We start from the raw sequence: 26,854 nt of genomic DNA on the forward strand, positions 1-26,854 counted from the left end.
TTCTAATATGGTTATTAGCTCTGTATATTTTCTGAGGCATTATATATTTTTTAAAATGTTAGTTGAGCACTATTTTTTGTTTTTTGTTAATTTTAAGTTCTTTACAAGGAAAGACTGTTAACTATATTTAGTTGTGCTAGATTTTCCTAGTTTTGTTTTTTGCCCCCCTTTTTTTACATGTAGAATTTTAAATTCTTATGTGTTCAAATCTTTTGAACTTTTTATAATTCTGTTCCTTCATTTCAAGTTTAGAAGTTCCTTATCCTTCATCATCATTATCATCTTTATCATCATTACCTCTGACTTCAGCTCAGACTTCAGCTCATCATTCTAATCTTACTTAAGGATTAACCAGTTTTTCTTTTCGTGCATATTAATAATCTAATACTAACTATAGTATTGAATTATAATTACTTTGTAATACAGAGTAACTTACTATAGTTTTCTAAGCTCTGGATCAAATTACATAATAAAATGTACTTGAGATATAATTTAAGTCCTTTACAGAGGAAACTTTATTTTATAATTATACTATTGAGGTATTAATTCTGAAGCATTATTAAAAGCAACCAGCTTTATGTTTATCAGAAAGATTGTATATATATATATCTTACCTTTTAGGAAGATATATACCACAAGAACTCACTCATTTTTGGTGTGAATGCAAAATGGTACAGCCATTTTTTGAGACAGGTTGGCAGTTTCTTATGAAGGTAACAAACCTTACCATATGGTCCAGCAATTGTGCTCTAGGTATTTATCTAAATGAGTAGATAACAAGTTTATACAAAAACCTGCACGTGAATGTTTATAGCAGCTTTATTCACAACTGCCAAAACTCAGAGGTAACCAAGATGTTCTTCGATAGATGAACAGATAAAACAAACTGTGGTACGTCCATACAATGGAATATTGTTTGGCAATGAGTTATCCCACCATGACAAGGCTTGGAGGTATGTTACGTGCATATGCTAAAGAAGCCAGTCCAAAACAACCACACACTGAACCGTTCCAACCATAAAGAACTACAGAGGGTGAAAAGATCAGTGGTTTCCAGGGGCTCAGGAAGAGAGGGGGCAAGGGATGGGTATACGGAGCAGAGAGCATTTTTAGGGGAGTGATACTATGCTGTAAGATAATGTAATGAAGAAAGGGTGAATCTTAATATCTTAACTATGGGCTTCAGCTAATAATGACTTATCAATTTATGAATACTAGCTCATCAAATTTAACAAATGCACCACGCTAATATAATAGGGGAAATTGGAGGGATGGGGAGAGCAGGTTTATGAGAACTATTTTCTGTGCAATTTTTCTATAAATGTGAAGTTTCTGTAAAAAAAAAAAAAGTCTACTAAAATATCTGAAAACTAAAATAAAATTACATGAAATGTAATACATGCTATGAAAATTCATGATTTTATCAGTAGTTACTGGCAAAGTACATAAGAGAATTTTTCAGATAGCTATACTTAACACCTTAAGCACCAAAAACCATACCTTAAGAAGTAATTTCACGTGAGAATTTTCTTTAAAAGGCATATCTACTTCTTAGTATTTTAAATATAATTGGATCCTTTTGATTTGGATGGACATCAATGATTATTCTGTCAGGAAATATTGAGGTTTTTAGGCCAGGGAGTGTTGGATTACTAATTCTCCTGACGCTTCCACTGTTTTCAGCTGCCATTTTTCAGCCCAGCAACATTTAGCAGCCACCTACTTCACAACTCCCAATCTGTTATCTACTAAAACTTGGGCTGAAAGGGAGGTTTTCAAGGTAAAATTAGACGAGCGGTCTTATTAAAAGCTTTTTGTTTTAAACACAACTTTAGTTTAAAAGGTCTTTGTATGAAGATGTTCACTTAGCTCTAGCACATGAATTTTGTGGTAACTAATTTCCTTCCTGGCTCACAAAGCACTGACTTTATTTCTGGTTGTAGGGCCATTCTGAGGCAAAAGGAACTCAATGTCAAATAAGTGTAGCCACTTTCACTTGAATTACATGTGGCATATTTTTAAAATCTCCCTACTCCACAGTAACATATTTTCTTCTTCAAAGTTTTTCATGCTTTCCACTTTCCTGACTTCTCCTCAGCAATTCCAATGCCCCCTCCACCCTCCAGAACCTTTCTGTATCTTACCTCCTGAGTTTTCAGGTTCATTTTACGTTTTGTGGCCTTCAATTCTTCTTCAATAATGGCTGCATTCTTCTAAAAGTACAAGGGGAAAAGGTTCTAAATAATCTGAAATGAAGAAAGAAACTGTCTATAGGCACATCAGTTCAAATCTAGACTTTTTCTAGCGACCTATAAATGCTATTCTGAATATGGTTATAAATACTTCTTTTATGAGTCTAAAATAATTATTATAATGAGATCTTTAAAAAGAAAGTTATTACCTTGATTCATTACTTCTATTATTTTCCCTTTAATTTTTAAAAAAAGATTTATTTATTTTAATGAACTACTGGGATTTTATCAAGATAAAAAGCTTTTGCACAGCAAAGAGAACAGTCAACAAACCTAAAAGACAACCGACAGAATGGGAGAAGATATTTGCAAATGTCTTATCAAATAAAGGGCTAGTATCCATAATCTATAAAGATCTTATCAAACTCAACACACAAAAATCAAATAATCCAGTCAAGAAATGGGTAGAAGACACGAACGGACATTTCTCCAAAGATAAACAAATGGCCAACAGACACCCAAAAAGATGCTCCACGTCACTCGGCATCAGGGAAATACAAATCAGAACCTCAATGAGATACCACCTCACACCTGTCAGAATGGCTAAAATTAACGACTCAGGAAAGGACAGATGTTGGCGAGAATACAGAGAAAGGGGAACCCTGTTACACTGTTGGTGGGAATGCAAGCTGGCGCAGACACTGAGGAATATGGATGTTCCTCAAAAAAGTTAAAAATGGAGCTACCTAGGGCTCCTGGGTGGCTCAGTGGGTTAAAGCCTCTGCCTTCGGCCCAGGTCATGATCTCAGGGTCCTGGGATAGAGCCACACATTGAGCTCTCTGCTCAGTGGGGAGCCTACTTTCCCCTGTCTCTCTCTCTCTCTGCCTACTTGTGATCTCTGCCTGTCAAATAAATAAATAAAATCTTAAAAAAAAAAAAAAAATGGAGCTACCCTATGGTCCATCAACTGAACTACTCGGTATTTACCCAAAGTATACAAACATAGGGATGGAAGGGGCACCTGCACCCCAGTGTGTATAGCAGCAATGGCCACAACAGCCAAACTACGGAAACAGCCCAGATGTCCATTGACAGATGAATGGATAAAGACAATAAAGGTATATATACACCATGGAATATTACTCAGCCATCAGAAAAATGAAATCTTGCCATTTGAAACAAAGTAGATGGAATCAGAGGGTATTATGCTAAGTGAAATAAGTCAATCAGAAAAAGACAATTATCATATAATCTCACTCATATGGAATTTAAGAAACAAACAGATGAACATAGGGGAAGGGAGGGTAAAATAAGGTAAGATGAAATCAGAGAGGGAGACAAACCATAAGAGACTGTTCGCTATAAGAAACAAACTAAGGGCTGCTAAAGGGGAGGTTGTGGGGGGATAAGGTAACTGGTGCTGGGCATTAAGGAGGCACATGATGTGAGCACCAGGCGTTATACACAACTGATCAATGACTGAACTCTACCTCTGAAATTAATAATACACCATGTTAATTAATTGAATTTATATTTTCTTTTTTATTTTTTTAGATTTTATTTATTTTTTTGAGAGAGAGAGAGAGAGAGAAAGAAGCAGGCTTCCCCCTGAGCAGAGAGCCCAATGCGGGGCTTGATCCCAGGACCCTGAGATCATAACCTGAGCTGAACGCAGAGGCTTAACACACTGAATCACCCAGGTGCCCCTGAATTTATATTAAAAAAAAAAAAGATTAGAGGTCATGAGATCATGACCTGAACTGAAACCAAGAGTCGGATGCTTAACTGACTGAGCCACCCTGGCACCCCAAACACATTCACTTTATACGTAAAATTCAATAATGAAAGAATCCGGTAATTGATAGAACTTTTTCTTATAGTGTATATTCCTTTTTTTTTTTTTAAGTATTCAATCTCTTCTTGCCTCAAATGTTATCCGTGCTTAGGAGCAAATGATCAAAAATACAGCTTTCACTATTTATTCTCTTTTATGTCACTATTAATGGCACCACAATCCAAGATGTAAAACCTCAGTTATCTTTGCCTTCTGTCCTATACTCAGCTCCTGTCCAGTACCATATTCTAGCGTATCTTTCTTCATAAAACATCCCTTTCTTTTCAAAACGCCCCCCTAAGTCATATCCAATAAAGCTTGTGCCTCAAATCATGCAATGGACTCCTAACTGGTTTCCCGAAACTCTAGCCTTCTGCCAGATTAGTTTTCCTGTTTTTGTTATGCACTTCATTATCAAAAATGATAATCACCCCCTTGATATCAAGCCCTAATTAGTCTTGATTTTGAAATCCTTATGACGTGATCCCTAGCTACCTTCCAATTTATTTGCCACCCCAAATCCTCACTCCTCTCAGGCTAGTTTATGCATTTCCTCTAACTGTACCAGTGCAGAGGTCTAAGTTCAAACCTGGGTAACAGGAAAAAGACAGGGAATTGGGATCTGAGAGACATGAGTTCTCTCGGGGCTCACTGCTCTTTTTACTAAAATGGGGACAATATCATCCTGTCATAAGGTTTTTCAAAAATTAAACAAATAACATACTGACCATCTAGTATGCTGTGTGCCCCTGAAGGGAGAACAGAATTGTCAGCTTATCATCCTACTCTGTATTCTTCCCTGCCTCTGTGCCTACTCCTTGACATGTCCTCACCTCTCTACTTGGCCTTCTTAAAGTTCAGCTCATATCGCTTTCTTTTTTTTTTTCTCATATCTCTTTCTTGAAGCCTACCCTAATCTACTCTAGATAGGGCGTACCCACCCTCTCAAACCCTCCTGAACACAAAACACTTGTCAATAGTCACTTACTGTTCTCCGCTGTCTTTTAACAATTCCTATGCCCTTATTTTTTCTCTATTTAGTTTTTCATGATATTCCTTGTTCTCCAACAAGCATATGGCCTTGGGTGAGCAGAAACTCTACCTCATAACTTTTGGACTCCCACTCTCATGCGTACAGGGTAAGGGCTCTAGGAATACCACATTACCGAGAGGGCATAATAGTTTATCAATGTAGGTAACTTTGAAATGTCAAGAATCCTCACATCTTATCACCTATTTTTAAAAGTCAATTATGCGTCTGTTGCCTCCTCCAGCTAACAGAGAACAGTGAATCTGTATTTCAGAAATCTGGGTTCAAACCTTTGTCTCTGAGGCAATCTCCAAGGTGGCCGTCAACCTTTGCACTTCTTCCTGTGCCTTGTCTTCTTCCTCTTTGACATCTCTCAGCTGCTGGCGCAAATTCATCACTTCGAGATGCAACAGCTTTAGGTCCTTGGAATGCTCCTCCTGTATCGCATTCAGTCGGTCCTTCAGGAAAGCTACCCGACAGCACAGGAGGGTCATGGAGCAGTTGAAAGGTCAGGAAAGGAAAAAGAATCATAAGCCCCTTAAGCACCCATACAGGACCAAATTTCTGATGATTCCCTTCTCTCTGTACCTGTTTTCTGTGGATTCAAATCCTTTTCAGTTTGCAGACGAAAGATGTTCATCTTTAAGGATTGGATGAGGCTTTCCAGACGGCACATTCGATTTACCAAAAACTCACAGTTCTTCCATAGGATATCTGGTTTTCCTGAACAAATCACTTCATTCTGGATGGGACTAATGATATTCTGGCTCACAGGCTCTTCTAAACATTTTGGACTCTCTAGTTGGCCTCTGGATAAAGATCCCAATTTAATAATATTATGCAATGCAATGTGTACTTGGTAATCCCCACCATCAGGTCAATGTAACATTTCTACCAAGAATAAAAATTAGATTCCTTAGTTAAGCACCTGTTACCTTCTCCAGATTTATATATAGAAAGCACCATTAGGTAAAGAGGATGAGACTAATGTCAGATGGATAGAGACCACTGACTTTATAACGGTTGTTTCTTTTAATGTGAATTTTTTGTAAACTTTTACGTGGTACATAAAACATGTTAAATGCGAAATCTATAATTATAAACTAAGAATTAAAGTTAGCATGGAGTCGATATATTCACATATTTTTAGAAAATTTTAAAATAAGATCATAATAAACATTCCTACTTCTAACATACTCAGCATCTATGCAAATTTAATCTTTAACTACTGAAGAATTATTCTTTCTATGGGTGCTATAATACCAACTATAATAATCTTGGGTTTTCATAAGAGACACTAAGGAAATATATTATAATCTTAAAGAAAATCACACCAGCAAATTTGAGATTGGTTGCTTAAGCACCCAGATTCCTCAGGCCATTAATACTCCAGCTTTTAATGGCAATACATTCTTTAGCCAAGGGGAAAAAAAGGTGGTTGTTTTTTGTTGTTGTTGTTTTGTTTTTTGTTTTTTTGAGTACCTCATTCTAAATTCTGATTTTTTTTTTTAAGGACTTAAAAGCTTTCTTTTAATTTACAGTAAGTCTGGGGAAAGAAAATGAAGACTGTATCAATGGCATGAATCAAGTTCAGATGTTCACCTTAACTAATACCAAAATCTATTTTTGATTTAAAAAGATAAGAACTAAATTTTTTCTAATTATACAAAAATTCCATATTGGTTTTCAACCAAGTTTTGAAGGTCAGCAGGTTATCAAAGTTTGTATACCTAATTAGCACACTTTAAAAATTTTATTTGAATTCAATTAATTAACATACAGTATATTATTAGTTTCAGAGGTAGAGGTCAGGAATTCATCAGTTGCCTGTAATACTCAGTGCTCATTATATCACGTGCCCTCTTTAATGGCCCTCACCTAGTTACCGGATTCCCCCACCCACCTCTTCACATAAATAAATATCTGTTCAGGGGAGAAGTGGTAGTAGCTCTATTACAAGTTGGCAACTCTGTCTTGCAAATTAATGTTCAAATGGAAACTGTTCATTAATGTTCTAATTAATGTTCAAATGGAAACTGTTTTTTCTCAATTCTTTTATAAATACCTAATTTCATCTGCCAAACCATTTGCACTAAGACTCCTAAGAATCCTTCAGCCTACAAAGATCTAGTTCATTTTCCATTTGTTACCTTTTTTCACCAAAGTCCAACATTATTAGGTCATCCCTCAGAGAACTGGTCTGTTCCTCAACTATTCTCATCCTTTCCTGAAGTACCGTGAAAGTTTCAGAAGCTGTAGCATTGATGTGGGTTGGAGAGAGGACTGGTCTGGACACTGTAGTTTCCATATGCACCTGAGATTAAAGTCACAATATTAGTACAGTAGGTTTTATTATGGTTCAAAATAGTCATTGTCCCTTCTTGTGGGGGAATTACACATCCCTGTCCCATTGAAATCAGGAAAGGCCATGTGTCCTGTTTTGGTCAATGTAATGTGGGTGGAAACTTTAAGAGCCAACTTGTCATTCATCATCTCCTTCTTTTCCCCCCTCCACGAGATGAGCAACAACCCAGATAGGGCCAGCTTCGTGTGCCAAGATCCTACAGTGAAGACACAAAGAAGCGCTATGGCCTGTCCATGACACCCAGTGTGAGAGGGCAATAAGTGTGTGTTGTTATAAGCCACTGAGATTGTTGAGTAGTTCGTTATTGCATCATAATCTATTCTAGCCTGTCTGCTACTATTAGACACATACTAGGACCTATGACTTGGCTAAGGGAATTATCACTTCTTTCATTAGCAGCCATCATCATTTTAACATATTCCAACCAATCTTTCAAAAAAACATCCTATACTTCTTAGACTTCTTAGACTTCTGAGCATTTGCTTCAACTACACTGAAGCAGTGATTTAAAAAAATAATTTGCAAATTTAATCATAGCCTAGCAAAGACTCTTCTATAGCTATTGACATAAAATATCCTGTCTTCTCTCCCAAAACTGTGTAAGAGTACTTTTTGAAATATTAGTGACAGAATTAGGCAGAATTAGCATAGAAGAAGCAGTCCCAACAAATAGATGAATCATGGGCCCAAAGTTCAAAGACAAGGTCACTGGGGAAAGAAATTTAAAGGACATTTTCCTGCAACTCCGACCTGTATAGATGTTTCTATACTAATCCAACTATAAACCTTAACCATTATTAGCAACAGTGCTCCTATGGGTACATGTTCACAAAGATCCCACTTTGGATATTAGGAACACATTTTTTTCTCTCCCATTTGCTGTGTAATCAGATATCTCTCCTTCCCCTCACCTCCCAGGCAGTGGAAGTGGTGACTATCTCAGGACCAAGTAACTGAAAGCAGTCTCCATCACTCAAGGAAAGAATTAAATAAGGGGGAAGACTGGTGGCAGGGTTTAAAAGGGGTGAGAAGCATGATGAGGGGCAGTGAAGAGACTGAGCTTCTTGACAATATCAAGAACATTTCTTTTTTTTTAAATTAATATATAATGTATTATTAGCCCCAGGGGTACAGGTTAGTGAATCGCCAGGTTTACATACTTCAAAGCACTCACCATAGTTCATACCCTCCCCAATGTCCATACCCCACCCCCTTCTCCCTGCACCCCCTCCCCTCAGCCACCCTCAGTTTGTTTTATGAGATTAAGAGTCTCTTATGGTTTGTCTCCCTCCTGATCCCATCTTGTTTCATTTATTCTTTTCCTACCCTTCAACCCCCACCCCACGTTGAATCTCCACTTCCTCATATCAGGGAGATCACATGACAGTTGTCTTTCTCTGATTGACTTATTTCGCTAAGCATAATACCCTCTACTTCCATCCTCGTCGCAAATGGCAAGATTTCATTTCTTTTGATGGCTGCATAGTATTCCATTGTATATATATATACCACATCAAGAACATTTCTTGAAATAGCTCTTCAATCACCTTTTATCTCCCCACAAAGGTCCCAGAGAATAGCCTAGTTTCTTTTTTTTTTTTTAACTTTAGTGAGGAATAATTGAATTGTGTATATTTAAAGTGTACAATGTGATGATCTGATATACATGTACACTGTAAAATGGTTACCAAGATCAAAATAATTAACACATTCATCACCTCCCACAGGTAATAACATAGTTAACTTTGTGTGTGTTGTGCTAAAGATCCACTCTCACAACTTTCAACTATACAACATACTACTATGTTACCATGCTGTATATTAGATCCTCAGAACTTACTTGAAGAGATAACCTACAGAATGGTAGTAAATAATAGCATACCACAGATTTGATAAGCGATTAAGGTCTAAAATACATAAAAACTCATATAACTCAATAGCAAAAAAGCAAAGAAATTTTTAAAAATGGGCAGAGAGTCTGAACAGACATTTTCTCCAAAGACAACATACAGATGGCCAATAGGTCAATTAAAAGGCATTCAACATCACTAATCACTAGGAAAATGCAAATCAAAACCACAATGAGATATCACCTCACACCTGTTATACCTGTTAGGATAGCTATTATCAAAAAGACAAATAGCAAAATGTGGTCCATATACACTATGGAGTATTATGCCTCCAACAGAAAGGATGCATACCCAACTTTTGTATCAACATGGACATGACTGGAGGAGATTATGAAGTCAAGCAGAGAGAGTCAATTATCATATGGTTTCACTTATTTGTGGAGCGTAAGGAATAACATGGAGGGCATGGGGAGATGGAGAGGAGAAGGGAGTTGGAGGAAATTGGAGAGGGAGACGAATCATGAAAGACTATGGACTCTGAAAAACAATCTGAGGGTTTTGAAGGGGTGGGTGTGGGAAGTTGGGTGAGCCTGGTGGTGGGTATTATGGAGGGCACATATTGCATGGAGAAGTGGGTGTGGTACATAAACAATGAATTCTGGAACACTGAAAAGAAATTTTAAAGATTTAAAAAATTAAAAAAAAAGATAGAGTAGTATAAAAAAAAATAAAGCTATAGTTTTATGTAAAAAAGAAAAATTTTTCTACCAGACTCCTTGGTAACAGGTAATACATTTTAACATCTACTGTGCACCATATGTCAAATGCTTAAGAAACATTTGCTATGTGAAGAGATAACTGATTAAATGAATAAATTTAAAAACAAAACAAAAAGACAAATAACAAATGTTGGTAAAGATGTGGAGAAAAGCGAACCCTCATATACTGTTGGTGGGAATATAAAATGGTACAGCCATTATGGAAAACAGTATGGAAGTTCCTCAAAGAATTAAAAATAGAACTATTATATGATCCAGCAATCCCACTCCTTCATATATACCCAAAGGAATCAAAGGCAGGATTTTGAAGAGGTTATGTGCTCACTCATGTTCAGTGCAGCATTATTCATAATGCCCAAGACAGAGAAACAACCCAAATGTCCTTCAACAGATGAATGGACAAAGAAAAAGTGATATAAATTATTATATTTCTTAGCCATAAAAAGAAAACCCTGCCACTGAGAACAATATAGATGAATTGAGAGGGCATTAAGCTATGTGAGATAAACCAGACAGAGCAAGAAAAATATTGTCTGATATCATTTATATGCAGAATAGAAAAAAGTTGATTTCATAGAAACATAGTAGAATGAGCTGGAGGGAGGGGGAAATGGAATGATGTAGGTCAAAGGGTACAAATTTTCTTTTTACTTTCATTTTAGTGCTTCTGACTAGGATTTCTCTCTTTGGTTCTCTTCTATGAAACAGAAAGCATTTCTGACACATATAATCTGAATTTGTTAAAAGATTTTCTAATGATCAGCTTAAGGACATGGGGGAAAAAAGCTATTATTAATTTCCTATCATGCTTTCAAAGTTTCCTGAAGAGAAAGACAAAGGTATATATAGACTGTAACTGTCTTTGGACATACAAAGACTTGAAGTAAGTTTCATCTAGGTTTCTGAAAAAAGGCAGATTTGGAGATTCCTGCTCAGGCTACCACATGTAGCAGGCTAGTGTTCCTCAGGTAATGGAAGAGCCTCCATGACACCAGGGTTATAAATAGAAGGGTAACAGTGGAGAAACACCACATGGGTTTACCTTCCTTCTACTTTCTATCACTTGCTGTCTTGTTACTGCCCACCTAGAAATATACCAGGCTTGAAGTAGGGAGAAAACTTAAAGTGTTTAGTAAGATTTGGGGTAGACAGAACTGGCTCCCTTGTTCTCTCTATAAAAGAAGCTGAAAATTTCATGTCCCAGCATCCCTTGCAGCTGGCACAGCCATGTGACACATTCTGGAATGAGGCTTTAGGCAAAACGTTTGCAAGGAGCTTCTGGGAAGGCTTTTGTTTTCCTGATAGGAAAAAACCCTGAAATGATGGCACCGGTCCTTTACTTCCACATCTGAGGCCCAGAGCTCTCAGAGCTCTTTTTCAGTCAGCCATGCAGTGCCTCACTTTTAGATATAAATAACAGAGCCTCGGATCACCAGAATCTGAGAAATACAAGGAAAGGCCAGAGAAGTTCAGATTAACCTGACCTTTTTTCGTTTTTCTTTTCTTTTCTTTTTTTTTTTGGAGAACTATTAACAACCAACCTCTGCTTATTTGAGAAAAATAAACTTTTGCCTTTTGTGTTAGTCATGTTTTTCTGTTGCTTGCAACAAAAATGTTTCTGAAACACAGCAGCCCCAGGCAACAGTTGGTGGAAACAAGTAGAAGGAAGTGGTAGAAGAAAGGACGAACAGTGCAGGCGATGTTAGAGAGGACAATTTCCCTGGCAACTCTGGTAGGCTGAGGCAGCTGGTTAGAATGTTAAGGGTGGCCTCAGTTAATTTACATCAAATGCCAAGCGTAAAATACTAATACAAACATTAGTCCATTTTAGGGGAAAAAATACAAGAAATGGAATACAAGTTTCCCATATCTTTTGAATGGGATACAGATTCCCATCTCTCTGCCCTCCCTCATCTGGCAAGCCCCACACCCAGTCCACTGGCCACGTGGCAGATCCTCAAAAGCCATAGCTCAAAAGCTCGTAGTCTAATAAGTACATACAGTCTTACAGGAAAAGAACCTAGCTCTAACTGCTAATTGCCAATTGCTAATTGTGGCAAAGACGCTATAGCTTGACTTCCGTGTGCTTTGCTGTCTTTGAAAAGGTGCAAATATCATTGAGTGTAGTCTTGAACCCAAGGCCTGATGCCTGATGGTAGCAATAGTAAAAATACTAAGATACAAACTTTTAGTTTTAAAAAGTGCATTCATAACTACTTTCATCAATGTATCATTATTTAATACAATTCTGTTTTCGTATTTAGGAGAGTATTTCTATTCAGCTCCTAAGTAGGTTACTTCATTGAAAGGATGGCGTGAACAAGACCAAGGTCTTAGGTAATATACTAGTAAGAGCCAGGTGACTGAAAAGATGATCCCAGAGTCCTGGGATCAAGCCCCGCAACAGGCTCTCTGCTCAGCAGGGAGCCTGCTTCCCCCTCTCTCTCTGCCTGCCTCTCTGCCTACTTGTGATCTCTGTCAAATAAATAAATAAAATCTTAAAAAAAAAAAAAAAAAGTCCAGAAAGAGTACACAGTGAGTACAAAGATCCTCACAAACGGTAAGGAGCTCAGTCTGACTGGAGAGGAGTTAGTGAAGGAGAGAACTCTAGAAGGGGAGGTCAGAGGGTAATAAAGGGACCAGATCACATGAGGTCTTAAAGGCTATTGTAAAGTTTTGGCTTTTACCATGAGTGACTCTCAGAGCCATTGGACTGAGCAGAGCAGAGGAGTGCTGGGATGTAATTACCTTTTGACGGGATCACTCTGGGTACCCTCCCACGAGGGCGCGCTGACAACCACAGAGGTAGAAAGCCCCGCTGGGAAGCTGCCACAATAATCCAGGCGGCAAGTGCCACTGGCCAGGACCGGGGTGATAGCCACGGAAGAGTAAGACCTGGCCAGAGCCCAGACATGTTTTAAAGATTGGTTTTGCCAATCGATTTGAGAGGAAACTTGAGAGCAAGGCAACAATGGGAAGGGTGGTGTGGCCATTCATGGAGACAACGGAAGCCTGTCAGAAGAGTTAATTTTAATGAAAGACTGAGTTGTTTTGGAATTGTTAAATTGAAAACAGGAAAGATGACCCATACAAGACTGATCGTGTGAATTCGGAGTTCAGAGAGGTGCGCGCTGGGGATAGAAATTTTGCAGTTCTCAGCATACATGCCACTGGTAAAGCCCCAAGACCCGCTCACGAGAACAGAAAGGACTGGGGGAACGGGGTGTCCCTGGGAGCTCACAATGAACAAGTAGGGGGACTTGTTGCGTCTGTGGGCGTTCAAGCTAGTCCGAGTTCTCCGAGGCAGTCCGATGGATCCCTCCCCATCTTCAGAGCTTCGCACAGCGCACGGGGCACCGCGGCCGGCAAAGAACCGGAAAACTCAGCAAAAATTTAAGGAACATCCATCCTGTGCCAGCACCGGTGCCAGGTACCGGGAAAACGTCAGTGAACGAATGCCGGCTCACCTACATTCTAACCAGCAGATCCGGGGATGTAACTGGTGACAAAAACTAAACAAACAAACAAACAACCCCCCCGCCCCCCCCCAAAAAAAAACCCGTCGAAATGGCTTTCCTAAGAACCCATAACCTCCAACCTAACAAAGAAAGAAAAGTGGTATTCGGGCTGATCGACCCCGGGCGTCGGTCCTCCGTCCCTCAGAGCCAGTCCCATGCAGACTTAGCTCCTAAACGGGTTTCACTGCATCCAGCGCAGAAGCGCCATAAATCCGGGTCCCGAGGTACGGAGGGCGATACTGAACTCGGACAAGAGGGTGAGAGGGCGGCAGGAGGAGGTGATGGGGGTCTTGGTTGAGCCGCCAAGTCCCCCAGCAGGGCCGGCACCCCGTCCACGGCCGGGAGCCTTACCTCACACTCCATCCGCCCGCCAGGCGCTCGGTCCCTCCGCCGTCAGGCCGGTTTCCATGGAACTAACACCGCACTTTAAACCAACCCGCTCCGGCGCGGTCGCTCCTGTACGCAGGCGCATCCGTGGCAGCGCATGCCGGGAATTGCAGTTTTCCCGGCCCAGGAGGGCCCTCCGCCCGGGGCGGCACCCAGGCCGGAATCCGGCGGCGCGCACGGAACGCGCAGCCCGGTGACCCGGATGACGACAGGGTCCATTGTGCTCCTGAGCGAGGCATGGCGGGATATGTAGTTTCCTCCCACTCACCTCCCAGATCGTCCTGTCGGCTTTGCAGACTTCCTGGTCTCACCTGGGCGAACGTGCGGCGTTTGGGCAATGTGGCAAACAGGCCCGCAACGGGAGAGACTCCCTGACTGGAAGGTGTTTTTAGTTTTAGGAGGACTAACGTATCAGGTAACTTCTAGATGCTAGGAAGTTAACAGATTTCATTAGGGAGCCTAAGAAATGGTAAAAATACAAAGTTCAAACATTCTTTTCTTTGAAGGAAAAGCCAAGAGCCTCCTCATCCTCGTCCATGATGGCCAGAGAGTCAAACACATGTTTTCTGTTCTCCTGTTTTTTGTCTCATCAGCATAATATATTTCTCGCCTTCTCGACAGGGTAGTGAATGGGTATTTCTAAATATGACTGTAAAGAGCTGAGAAACAAGAAAGCATTGAAAATAATACTGCAGCCGTTTCAGCGTTGTTTTGCTCCGAGAGTGGGAAGTCACACTTAAGGGCGAGAAGCCTTCTACGTGAGAAGACAAAAGGGCTCTGCGTTTAGGGGACTGAAGAGAACACCTGTTACCACCATCAGGGCAATTAACGCATTTCTCTCCTTCCCTTGGGGGCGCTGCTGAGAATAGCTTTAGCCTCAGACGAAGGCAGTCAGAGTCCGGATGTGTCGTCATTTGCCAAGCAAGTGAGGACTGAAATGCTCCTGCTGTTCCGGTTCTTCTGATAACCAAACCTCCAGACGAAATAGAGTGACCATCAGGCCACAGCTGTAGGAAGTATTCATTAAGCTGTGAATCTATCTGCATACATTATTCAGGTGAAGGTTCCAAATAAAGCTCTTAATAGGAAAAGTGGGAAAGTACTCTAGAGCGTTAACACAAAAAGCTAATTATTCTTTATGTACATTTTCTCTTTCAGTGGTCTCTGATTTCTCTGGGAGGTGAGGGGTATGTGTATGCACTCGACAGATAGCCACACACTTCAATGTAATGAGGCCCTCACTTTCCTGAATCTCCATAGTAAGCAGCAGTCGGGGAGCCAAATTGTTTAAATTTACTGTTTTCCATTTCCTTTCCTCTTTCCACCATCTGGCAAAACATATAAGAACTTAAATCAAGCAATTGCAAAGTTAGAAAAAAGAATCTGAATTCTTCAATAAACTAATTCATCTGGTAGAGAATCAGTCCTGGATACCTGAGAATTCATTACATAAAAGGTCTGTTTTTATTTAAGTGCCTAAACATACTAATTTTTTTTCTGATTTCACTCTTAATTTTCTATTGATAAAGGCTTTTTATACTTCCTGACCCATTGATAAAACAAGGTCTTTTCAGTCACAGAAATCTTGAGATTTCATGAATACCATCTCCTTTCTCACTACAATACCACGGTAAACTTCTAATTGGTTTTCTGATCACCCTTCCCAATGCACCCTTCGTACAGCTTTGAAAATGATCTTAAAAAGTACAGATGGTCCTTCAACAACACAGTGGCTAAAGGTGTTGACACCCCATGCATTCAAAAATTCATATAACTTTTGACACCCCAGAAACTTTAATAGTCTACTATTGAAGACTTACTGATCATGTAGAGTTACTTAACATATACTTTTTGTTTTTATGATAAAGTATGCTAGAGAAAAAATGTTAAGAAAATCATGAGAAAGAGAAAATACATTTACAGTATTGTATTTTTTAAAAACTCCATGGGGCGCCTGGGTGGCTCAGTGGGTTGAGCCTCTGCCTTCAGCTCAGGTCATGATCTCGGGGTCCTGGGATCAAGCCCCACGTCAGGCTCTCTACTCAGCGGAGAGACTACTTCCCGCCCCCCTTCCCACCTGCTGCTCTGCCTACTTGTGATATCTCTTTCTGTGTGTCAAATAAATAAATAAATAAAAATCTTTTTAAAAGATCCACATATAAGTGGAGCCATGCAGTTCAAACCCATGTTGTTCAAAAGTCAACTGTAAATCTCAATAATTTTAGTCCCTTGTTTAAAAACATTTAATAGTTCTACTTTTGAATTAGTCGTTTTCCAGTGAGCAGGATGAAACCAAACTTCTTATAACTTCAGCTTAATTCACCAGCCACATCTGCAAGTTGTAGCCTGAAGGAAACTTGAATTCAAGGTTAGCAGCATGTCTCTGTGCCTGCAGGCTGTGCGTCCTCTGCCAGCACGCCCTTTTTCTTGTCTGTATGCTGAACCCAACAGAAATTGAACTGCTTTAGTGATGCCATTCTATTCCCTCCAAAAGTACTCAACCGCTTTGCTTTATAATTGTCAGTGTGTCTTATCTCTCCTTAAGTAACTTGAAGCCAAGAGTTTTATTCTTATTTTGATCTTATTATTTTCAACACCAAGCACAGTGCCTAGCATACAATAGAGTCTTGGTAAGTCCTCCTTGTTGAGTGAGTGAATTAAGGAATCAAGTTTGAATGGTTCTCCTGACAGAGGCTATTTCTCACTCTCTTGACTATTTATATACATATTCTGTTTGTAGGCAAAAAAAAAGAAAGAAAGAAAGAAAGAAAGAAAGAAAGAAAGAAAGACAGACATCTGCTCTCTTCCAGAGCTGGCAATGATTTGCCATTGCAATTACAAAAGTGCTACCAAAGTTACCTGCAACCACTTCCCCTTGGGACTGGAAATGTGTTCTGTGGATAGAGAAATGCTAACAAAAAAGCTCAAGGGTTTCTTATCTTGTTGGTACAATGGAGAAATAATGGCAAGTTCACTAACTAGTCCAACACATTTTGTGGGCAGTCCAGACCTTTTGGTAAAGTATTGGTTCTCAGTATAGAGATCAAAATTTGGAGGAGTCTCAGACTTTTTAATGAATTGGTGCTTTGGCCCAGGGCTGGGAAGATGAATCTGTCATTTGAATCAGCCAAGAGTAACAACACTTCTTATAAGGGCTCTTGTCGCTTATTTTTACCAACTAAATTTGTGGCCAAGTAGAGTTTCACATTGTTCTATCTACTGAATTTCAGAACAATCAAGGTTATGGTGATACTGCTGCAGCACTATTTTATGTTTCCTAAGATTACTCTTTTTGTCTTGGTAGGTTGATACATAATCAGCAAGAGGAAGAAACATGAGTGTTTTTGAAATTGGCTTACACAGATCAACTGCCTGATATTTCTGAACTTTTCTGATTAAATAATAGCAGTAACAATGTGCATCACCTGTTGAATTGGTGCATTATATATATCATCTCACATGATCATGGCTGTCACCTTAAGATGTCATTGTATTTTCCTATGAGGCAGCCAAGATTTGGGAAGTTAAGTAACTTGCCTAGGGCCATGCAGCCAGTAAGTGACAGAATGGTTATTTAGATTAGGGTCTATATGGTTCCAAAGTTCTGCTCTTCAATTTGATTCTATCTCCTACCATTTCTCTACTCCATTTTGACAAGTGTGGGTCAAGACAGAAATTTCAGCATCTATGAGATGAGAAATACATGTGAGCTGGTGTGCCTGGGGGCTCACTTGGTTAAATGGTCTGATGGTCTTGATCTCAGGGACTTGATCTCAAGGTTGTGATTTTGGCCCCCCATTGGGCTCCCTGCGGGGCATGGAACCCACTTAAAAAAATACATGTACATTAAAAAAAAAATACATGTACATTAACTCCACACAAGGGAATACCATACATTTATAAAAGAAAATGAGGAAATATAGGTGGTAGCATGTGAGTGTTTATGCCAAGCCATCCCAATTTTCTGTATGTCTCAAAATTTTTTCATAATAAAAAATATGAAAAGAAAATGAAGCAAGTCTGTGTATTTATATGGGGACTTTCTAGAATATATTTTAAATGAAAAAAGCACGGTGTGTGGAAATAGTAGAGATAAGTATTTTGTATTTGTATAAATAATCACTGAGAGGATGCCCAAGAAATCAATAAAATAATATCTTTTATTATTTCTGCAGGTAGGGTAACCATATAATTTTCCATCTTATATATAACTTTTTTAAACTTTGTATTATGAAATAATTTTAATTTCCAGAGGAGCTGCAAAAACAGCACAGAGAATGCCTGTATACCCTTTATTCAGCTTCCTCTAATGTTAACATCTTGCATAATCATGATATAATGATCAAAATGAAGAAATTAATACTGGTATGATACAATTAACTAATGACAAATTTCATTTGGTTTTCATCAGTTTGCCCAGTCACATCATTTTTCTGTTCCAGGATGTAATTCAGGATTTTACCTTGCTTTTACTTGTCCTGACTCCTTCCTCAGTCTTTGTCTTTCATGACCTTGGGATTTTTGAAGACCATGGGGCAGTTATTTTGTAAAATGTCTCTCAGTGTGAGTTTATAATCATTTCTCGTGGTTAGACAAGATTATGCATTTTGAGATGAGTACTTCTTTGAGATACTTTGAGATGCACTTCTTGGTGCCTGATGCCTGGGGGTACAAAATGTATGTTTTATTATTGTTGAAATTAAGGTCCATCACTAGCTTAGGGGATATCTACTGGATTTCTCCAGTAAAATCTTACTGTGTTCCTCTTTGTAATATTTGGGAGGGATACTTTGAGGCTATGCAAATATCTTGTTTCTCCTTAAACTTTCGCTCACTAATTTTAGCCAGTTTGTCTTGCCAAGAGCAGTCATTACTATGGTGTGCTAACAGTGACTTTCCATGTTTCTTATTTATTAATTGGAATTGCTTTGTAGAGAGGATTCGTATGTTTTCTCCCATTGATTTGTTCAGATTTATTCAGTCATTTCTTTATATCAGTGTGGGTTTATGGATATTTGCTTTATTCTTTGGTTTAAAATTCAATACTACCATTATTTATTGCTCCAGCAATAAAATTGTTCTAGCTTTGGCCATTCAGAGATCATGAAGAAACTGCTGTGTCCCTTCTTCCTTTTTGTTAAAAAAATTTTGAGCGCTTCCTTACTTTCTTTCACTGCAAGATTTCCACACTCATCTTGTATTTTCCCTGCCCAACCCTAGATTCAACCAATTCTCCAAGGAGCCCTGTTCCTTTTTATGGAAGAATGGTATTTAAAAACACGGCTGAAAAAATAAATAAATAAATAAATAAAATCACTGCTGGTAGTTCCTCTCAAAAGATAGAGATAGGAAATGCACATTTATAAACCAACCCATGTGTATACATAAGTATCTATAGTTCTGTATCTATCTCCCTATGTATTTACATATATATGCATAAACAAACATGAGTTCCTACCAATCATGCCACTCAAATCCAGCACCACAACTTATTCTAACCTTTGCCCTTTCATGAGTTTTAACTTCTGTCTATGACTGTAGGAACCCTGACTCTTATTATCCACAGTGCATCTATTGTTTGTTCAATCCTAGTACACATATAAAGTAGTTTTTAAAATTGCTAAGCCATACCCAGAGAGAAACAAATTTAAAACTAGAGTATATTGGGGGTACCTGGGTGATTCAGTTGGTTGAGTTGCTGACTCTTCGTTTTGGCTCAGGTCATGATCTCTGGGTCCTGAGGTTGAGCCCAGGGGTGAGGGAATCTCCTTGAGGGTTCTCTCTTTCCCTTTTCTTCTGCCGCTCCCCTCGCTCACTCACTCTCTCTCAAATAAATAAATATTTGAAAACAAAAATCTAGAGCATATTGCTTTAGCATTATTCTTTTTGCTTTACTCTTACAGTATCCAGTCAAAACACTGTTCTCCAAAGGGACGAAGTTCAGCTCCTTTGTTCTCCACCTGCTTCAGCATGGCTGTTTGATTTCTTTGTGATACAGTTAGATTCACGTGGGTCAGTCTGCATGCATTTTGCGTTCTGCTTATATCCCGGTTGATTTTATTTAATTTATATACTGTAAAATTGACTTTTTGTGGTATATAGTTCTATGGCTTTTGATAAATTATTACAGACTTATTGTCTCACCATACTTGTTTACAGAACAGTTTCTTCACTCTCAAAATTCCACACTTCCCCTCTATAGTCCACCCCACCCCTCACCTCTTGGCCACTGGAAACCACTGATCTATTTTCCATGCCTATAATTTTGCTATTCCAAAATGTCATACTAATGGAGTCAAAGCGCTTTTGTGTCTAACCTCTTTCAGTCACCAATGTATTTAAGATTCATCCATGTTGTTACATGAATCAATAATTCATTTTTTAACAGAAAATTCTTTTCAGTTCTGAGATGGTAGACTTTATAGAAAAAGCTATAAAGATAAACTAAGGTCTTGGGGATTACCTAAAGTATTCTACTACTTTAAATTAATAAGCTTACTGAAGGATTGATAATGATGTCACAAGAAGACCCCAAGGAAGAGAAAATTGAATAAAAAATGACTAATACATAGAATTGCTTATTCCTATAGAGACACAGCATACTCCAATTCCACTAACTTCTCAGGAATCTTACTCCACCACTTACCCACTTTCATCCTCCACTTGGTTCCTTCTCATAGGCCTAAAAGTAGACTCAAAGTCTCCACAATCCCCAAAACGCATTGACTTGACACTGCTTCCCTAAAAGGCTACCAATATCTCATTTTTTCACTGACAAACCTTAAGAAAACATGATGTAGCAGAGGAATGTTCTATGGACTGGATGTTGCCCCCAATATTTCATCTATTGGTGCCCTAATCCCCAACATAATGGTGTTTGGAGGTGGGACTGTTGAGAGGGGATAAGGGTTAGGCTAAATCCTGAGGATGGGCCCTTTAGAGTGGGATTCTTGCTCTTAGAAAAAGAGAAAGAGACATAAGATTCTCTCTCTCTGTCTCCCTTCCATATGAGGATACAGCAGGGCAGCCAACAGAAAACTAGGCAGAGGGTCCTCACCAGATATGGAAACTGTTAGCATCTTGATCTTGGATCTCCCAGCCCCCAGAACTATGAGAAATAAGTGGATTTTTGTATTTTTTTTAAATAATAATCACTTTTGTAGCTGACTAGCATGCCACTGTATGGATACATCACAGTTTCCTTATTCGTTCACTGGTTGAATGAATATATATATATTTGGGTCGCTTCTAGTTTTTGGTGATCATTAATAAAGCTGCTACCAACATTTACATAGACGTTTTTGTGTGAAAATAAAATTTTCATTTCTCCTGGATAAACACCTGTGAGAGGAATTGCTGCATTATATATTAGGTAAATTTTTAAGAAACTGCCAAATTGCCTTCCCCAAATGGCTCTATCATTTTGCATATTCATCAACAATGTGTGACATTATTAGTTGCTCCTCATCCTTGTCTACACTTGATACAGTTAGTATTTTTTAAGACATTTTAGTCAGTGAGCAGTGGTATTTTGTTACAGTTTAATTTCCATATCCTTGATGACTAATGATGTTGAACATATATTCACACATATATATCTTTTACCCACTTTCAAAATCGAGTGGTTTGTTTTCTTAAATAAATGGTTTATTTCTCGGATATTTTCAGACACAAGTCCTTTATCAAAATATTTTTTTGACCACATTTTATCCCCCATCTGTGTCTTGTTTTGCCATTCTCTGAGCACTGTTTTTTGCAGAGCAGAAGTTTTAATTTTGATGGAGTATAACTTAACAGTTTTTTCTTTTATGAATGGTGCTTAGGAGGTCATACCTAAAAACTCCTACCCTAATCTTAGGCCATGTAGATTTTTTTCCCTACATTTTCTTCTGAAAGTTGTATCATTTTCTGTTTTATCTTTAGGCCTATGATCCATTTAAGGTGGATTTTAAAAAATAAGGTATATGAGGCATATGTTGGAGGGATTTTGTTTTTATTTTTTCTTGTGGACATTTAATTATTCTCACACTATTATTAGAAAAAAATTATCCATTGTTCCTCCACTGAATTGCCTTTGCATCTTTTCAACAATCAATCTATTTAAAAATCACGAGTCTATTTCTGGGCTCTCAACTCTGTTTCGTTGATCTTCATGTCTTTCTCTCCATCAGTGCTACACTTTCTTCAGTTAGTGTAATTTATAATGATTCTTGAAATCAGCAGGTGTGATTTCCCAACTTTGTTCTTCTTTTCCAAAAAGAGTTTTTCTTATTCTAGTTCCTGTCCTTTCCCTTTGAGATATTTAAATCAGCTTGTTGACACACAAAATTCTCCTAGGATTTTGATTGGGAATATGCCAAATCTATATATCAAAGTGGGCAAGAATTTAGCATTAATATTATTGAGTCTATCAATCCATGAACACAATACATCTTTCCATTTATTTAGTCAAGTTAGCTTATTTTAATTATTTTATCAATTGATAATTGAAATTGATAAACCTCTAGCCACACTTATTAAAAAGAAAAGAGAGAGGACCCAAATAAATAAAATCTCAAGTGAGAGAGGAGAAATAAAATCCAACACCATAGAAATACAAACAATTATATGAAAATATTACAAAAAACTGTATGCCAACAAATTGAACAGCCTGAAAAAATGGAAAAAAATCCTGCAAATATATAAACTACCAAAACTGAAATAGGAAGAAGTAGAAAACTTGAACAGATAGATAACCAGCAAAGAAAATCAGTAGTCAAAAAACATTCCAACACATAAAAATCCAGTACCAGATGGCTTCCCAGGCAAATTCTACCAGACATTCAAAAGAGGGTAAATACCTATTCTTCTCAAACCATTCCAAAAATGGAAAAGGAAGGGAAACTTCCAAATTCATCCTGAGACCAGCATTGCCCTGATACCAAAAACAAAAAAAATACCAAAGGACTCCACTAAAAAAGAGAACTACGAGACAATATCCCCAATGAACATGGATGCAAAAATTCTCAACAAAATACTAACAAACTGAATCCAAGAGTACATTAAAAAAAATCACTCACCACGATCAAATGGGATTTATTCTTGGATTGCAAGGGTGATTCGATATTTGTAAATCAATCAATATGATACACCCATTAATAAAAGAAAAGATAAGAACGATATTATTATTTCAGTAGATGCAGCAAAAGCATTTGACAAAGTACAACATCTACTCACGATAAAAAAATCTTTAACAAAGTAGGTTTAGAGGGTACATATCCCAACATAATAAAGGCTAATGAAAACTCACAGCTAATATCATCCTTGGGGTGCCTAGGTGGCTCAACTGGTTAAGCAACTGCCTTTGGCTTGGGTCATGATCCTGGAGTCCCAGGATCAAGTCCTCATCAGGCTCCCAGCTCCACGGGGAGTCTGCTTCTCCCTCTGACCACCTCCCCTTCATGCTCTCTCTCACTCTCTCTCTCTCTCAAATAAAATAAAATCTTAAAAAAATATCATCCTCAATCAGGAAAAACTGAGACCATTTCCTCTATAGTCAGGAACAAGATGGGGATGTCCACTCTCACCACTGTTATTTAGTGTAGTACTGGAAGTCCTGACCTCAGCAAACAGACAACAACAACAGCAGAAAAGGCATCCAAATCAGCAAAGAAAAAGTCAAATTTTCACTATTTGGAAATTACATGCTACTCTATGTAGAAAATCCAAAAGACTACACCAAAAATCGCTAACATGCTTGCACCATGCAAGAATGAAACCGGACCACTTTCTCACATCATACACAAGAACAAACTCAAAATGGATTAAAGACCTAAATGTGAGACTTGAAACCATCAAAATCCTAGAGGAGAACACAGGGCATAGCAACTTCTTACTAGATATGTCTCCTGAGGCAAGGGAAATAAAAACAAAAATAAACTACGGGGACTTCATAGAAATAAAAAGCTTCTGCACAGCAAAGGAAACAATCAACAAAACTAAAAGGCAATCTACAGAATGGGAGAAGATATTTGCAAATGATTTTTCTGATAAAGGCTTAGTATCCACAATATACAAAGAACTTATAAAGCTCAACACCCAAAAAATGAATAATCCAATAAAGAAATAAGCAGAAGACATAACTACACATTTTTCCAAAGAAGAATACAGATGGCCAACAGACATATGAAAGGATGCTTAACATCACTGATTGTCAGGGAAATACGAATCAAAACTATGAGATACCATCTCACACCGTCAAAATGGCTAAAATCAACAACACGAGAAAAAACAGATGTTGGCAAGGATGTGGAGAAAGGGGAACCCTCTTGCACTGTAGGTGGGAAAGCAAACAATGTAGCTACTATGTAAAATAGTTTGGAGGGGCCTCAAAAAGTTAAAAATAGAACTACCTTATGATCCAGCAATGGCACTACTAGGTATTTGTCCAAAGAATAAAAAAAAAAAAAAAAAAAAAAAAAAAAAAAAAAAAACCTAATTCAAAGGGATACATGTACCCTGATGTTTGTAGCAGCATTATCTGCCATAGCCAAATTATGGAAACAGCCCATGCATCCATCAACTGATGAATGGATAAAGAAGATGTTGTATGTATATATATATATAATGAGATATTACTCAGTCATAAAAAAGAATGGAATCTTGCCATTTGTAAAGATATGGATGGAGCTAGAAAGGATTATGCTGAGCAAAAGAAGTTAGAAAGACAAATGTCATATGATTTCACTCACATGTGGAATTTAAGAAACAAAACAAATAAACAAAGGGGGGAAAAAAGAGAGGAGGGAAACTAAGAAACAGATTTTTTAAAAAAGATTTTATTTATTTATTTGACAGACAGAGATCACAAGTAGGCAGAGAGGCAGGCAGAGAGAGAGGGGGATGCAGGCTCCCCACTGAGAAGAGAGCTGGATGTGGGGCTCTATCCCAGAGCTTGATCCCAGGACCTTGGGATCATGACCTGAGCTGAAGGCAGAGGTCTTCACCCACTGAGCCATCCAGGTGCCCCAAGAAACAGGCTCTTAAATATAGAGAACAAACTGATGGTTACCAGAGGGGAAGTAGGTGGTGGACTGGGTTAAATAGATGATGGGGATTAAGGTGTGCATTGTTGTGATGAGCACTGAGTGATAATGAAATCGTTACATCACTATATCATACACCTGAAACTAATATTACACTATGTTAACTAATGAATTTAAATTTAAAAAGAAAACTTAAAAATTATTTCATAATCCATGTTTTAACAACAAAGAAAATTATTCAAAGTAAAATCAATTAATCAGCTTGTTAATAATACCTATACAAAATTCTGCTAGAGTTTTGATTGGAAATATGCTGAATCTATATATCAAATTTGGGAGAATTTAACAATATTCTTGAGTCTATCAATCCATGAATATGATACATCTCTTTATTTATTTAGGTCTTCCTTGACTTTTTTATTTTATTATTTTTTTTTAAAGATTTTATTTATTTATTTATTTGACAGAGAGAAATCACAAGTAGATGGAGAGGCAAGCAGAGAGAGAGAGAGAGAGGGAAGCAGGCTCCCTGCTGAGCAGAGAGCCCGATGCGGGACTCGATCCAAGGACCCTGAGATCATGACCTGAGCCGAAGGCAGCGGCTTAACCCACTGAGCCACCCAGGCGCCCCTTCCTTGACTTTTTTAATTAGTATTTTGGTATTTTCAGTGTATAGGTCCTGGACATAGTTATTTAGATTTTATTTTTATATTTTTAGATTATTTATTTATTTGAGAGAGAGAGAGAGAGCATGCACAAGCAGAGGGAAAGGGGAGGGGCAGAGGGAAAGGGAGAGAGAGAACTTTTTTTTTCAAGATTTCATTTATTTATTTGTCAGAGAGAAAGAGAAGTAGGGAGAGCAGCAGGCAGAGGGAGAAGCAGGCTCTGTGGGACTCCATACCAAGACCCTGGGATCATGACGTGAGCTGAAGGCAGATGCTTAACCAACTGAGCCACTCAGGCATCTGAGAGAAAGAATCTTCAGCAGACTCTCCGGTGAGCACCAAGCTGGACACAAGGCTCAATCTTGATCTCACAACCCCGAGATCATGACCCGAGTACAAACCAAGAGTCAGACGCTTAAACTGACTTGAGTCCCCAGGGGGTCCTGGGATATTATTTAAACTAGAATTTTTTAAAAATTTCAAATCTGAGTGTTTTTTGTTATAATAGAGAAATATATAGAATATGGAAATACTGTATAGAAATATAATTGACTTTTGTATTTTGATATTTTATCCTATGACCTTGCTAAACTCACTTAATAGTTCTAGGAGCTTTTTTTGTATACTTGGGATTTTCTAAATAAACAATGCTGTCATCTACAAATAGAGTATTTCTCCCCCTTATAATCTGAATAACTTTATTTTTCTCACTTTTTTGCATTGGCTAGGATTTTTACTCTAATGACTAGGAGTGGTAAAAGAAAGATATTCTTGCTTTGTTCCCACTAAATTTGATTAGTTGAAGGGTTAGTTGTTCTTTATCAGGTTAATTTAATTTCTGTCCATTCCTAGTTTGATGAGTTTTTATTGTGAAGAGATACTGAATTTTGTCAAATTGAGATAATCATTTTTTTTTCTTCTTTAGTCTGATAATCTGATGAATTACATTGGTTTTTCAAAACTTTAACCAGTTGCGTTCTCAGGATTTGCCACACTTGGTCAATCTACATTACCCTGTCTTATATATTCCTAGAGTTGATTTGCTAATAGTTTGTTGAGAATTTTTGTGTCTTGTTTGTGGAGGGATATTAGTTTTTATTTTTCTTTTATAATAATGTGTTTGGTTGTGATAGTAGGATAATTCTAGCCTTATAAAACGTATGGGTGCTTCCTCTTATATTCTCTAAAAGAGATTGTGCAGAATTGACA

The 26,854-nt window shown here is 38.0% G+C and overlaps 1 protein-coding gene across 11 annotated transcripts in view; it reads right to left on the reverse strand.

Annotated features, from left to right (window-relative positions):
- The window catches only part of CCDC150 (coiled-coil domain containing 150), a 78,710-nt gene extending 64,587 nt beyond the window's left edge, over positions 1–14,123 (reverse strand). For 10 of the 11 annotated variants that reach the window (XR_009352089.1, XM_059168529.1, XM_059168533.1 and 7 more), the window contains exons 1-5: positions 13,921–14,123; positions 7,208–7,371; positions 5,646–5,866; positions 5,348–5,526; positions 2,145–2,213 (exon numbers count right to left, since the gene is read on the reverse strand). Coding sequence is in view for 10 of the 11 variants with exons in the window: in XM_059168529.1 (XP_059024512.1) it covers positions 2,145–2,213; positions 5,348–5,526; positions 5,646–5,866; positions 7,208–7,371; positions 13,921–13,932 (645 nt within the window). In the remaining variant the exon portion in view is untranslated. Of the gene's footprint in view, positions 1–2,144; positions 2,247–5,347; positions 5,527–5,645; positions 5,867–7,207; positions 7,372–13,920 lie in introns of those variants that run through there. The other variant, XM_059168536.1, reaches the window with a different exon arrangement.
- Positions 14,124–26,854: the final 12,731 nt, after the last annotated feature.

This window comes from Mustela lutreola, chromosome 3 (assembly GCF_030435805.1).
Source record: "Mustela lutreola isolate mMusLut2 chromosome 3, mMusLut2.pri, whole genome shotgun sequence".
Classification (NCBI taxonomy): domain Eukaryota; kingdom Metazoa; phylum Chordata; class Mammalia; order Carnivora; family Mustelidae; genus Mustela; species Mustela lutreola.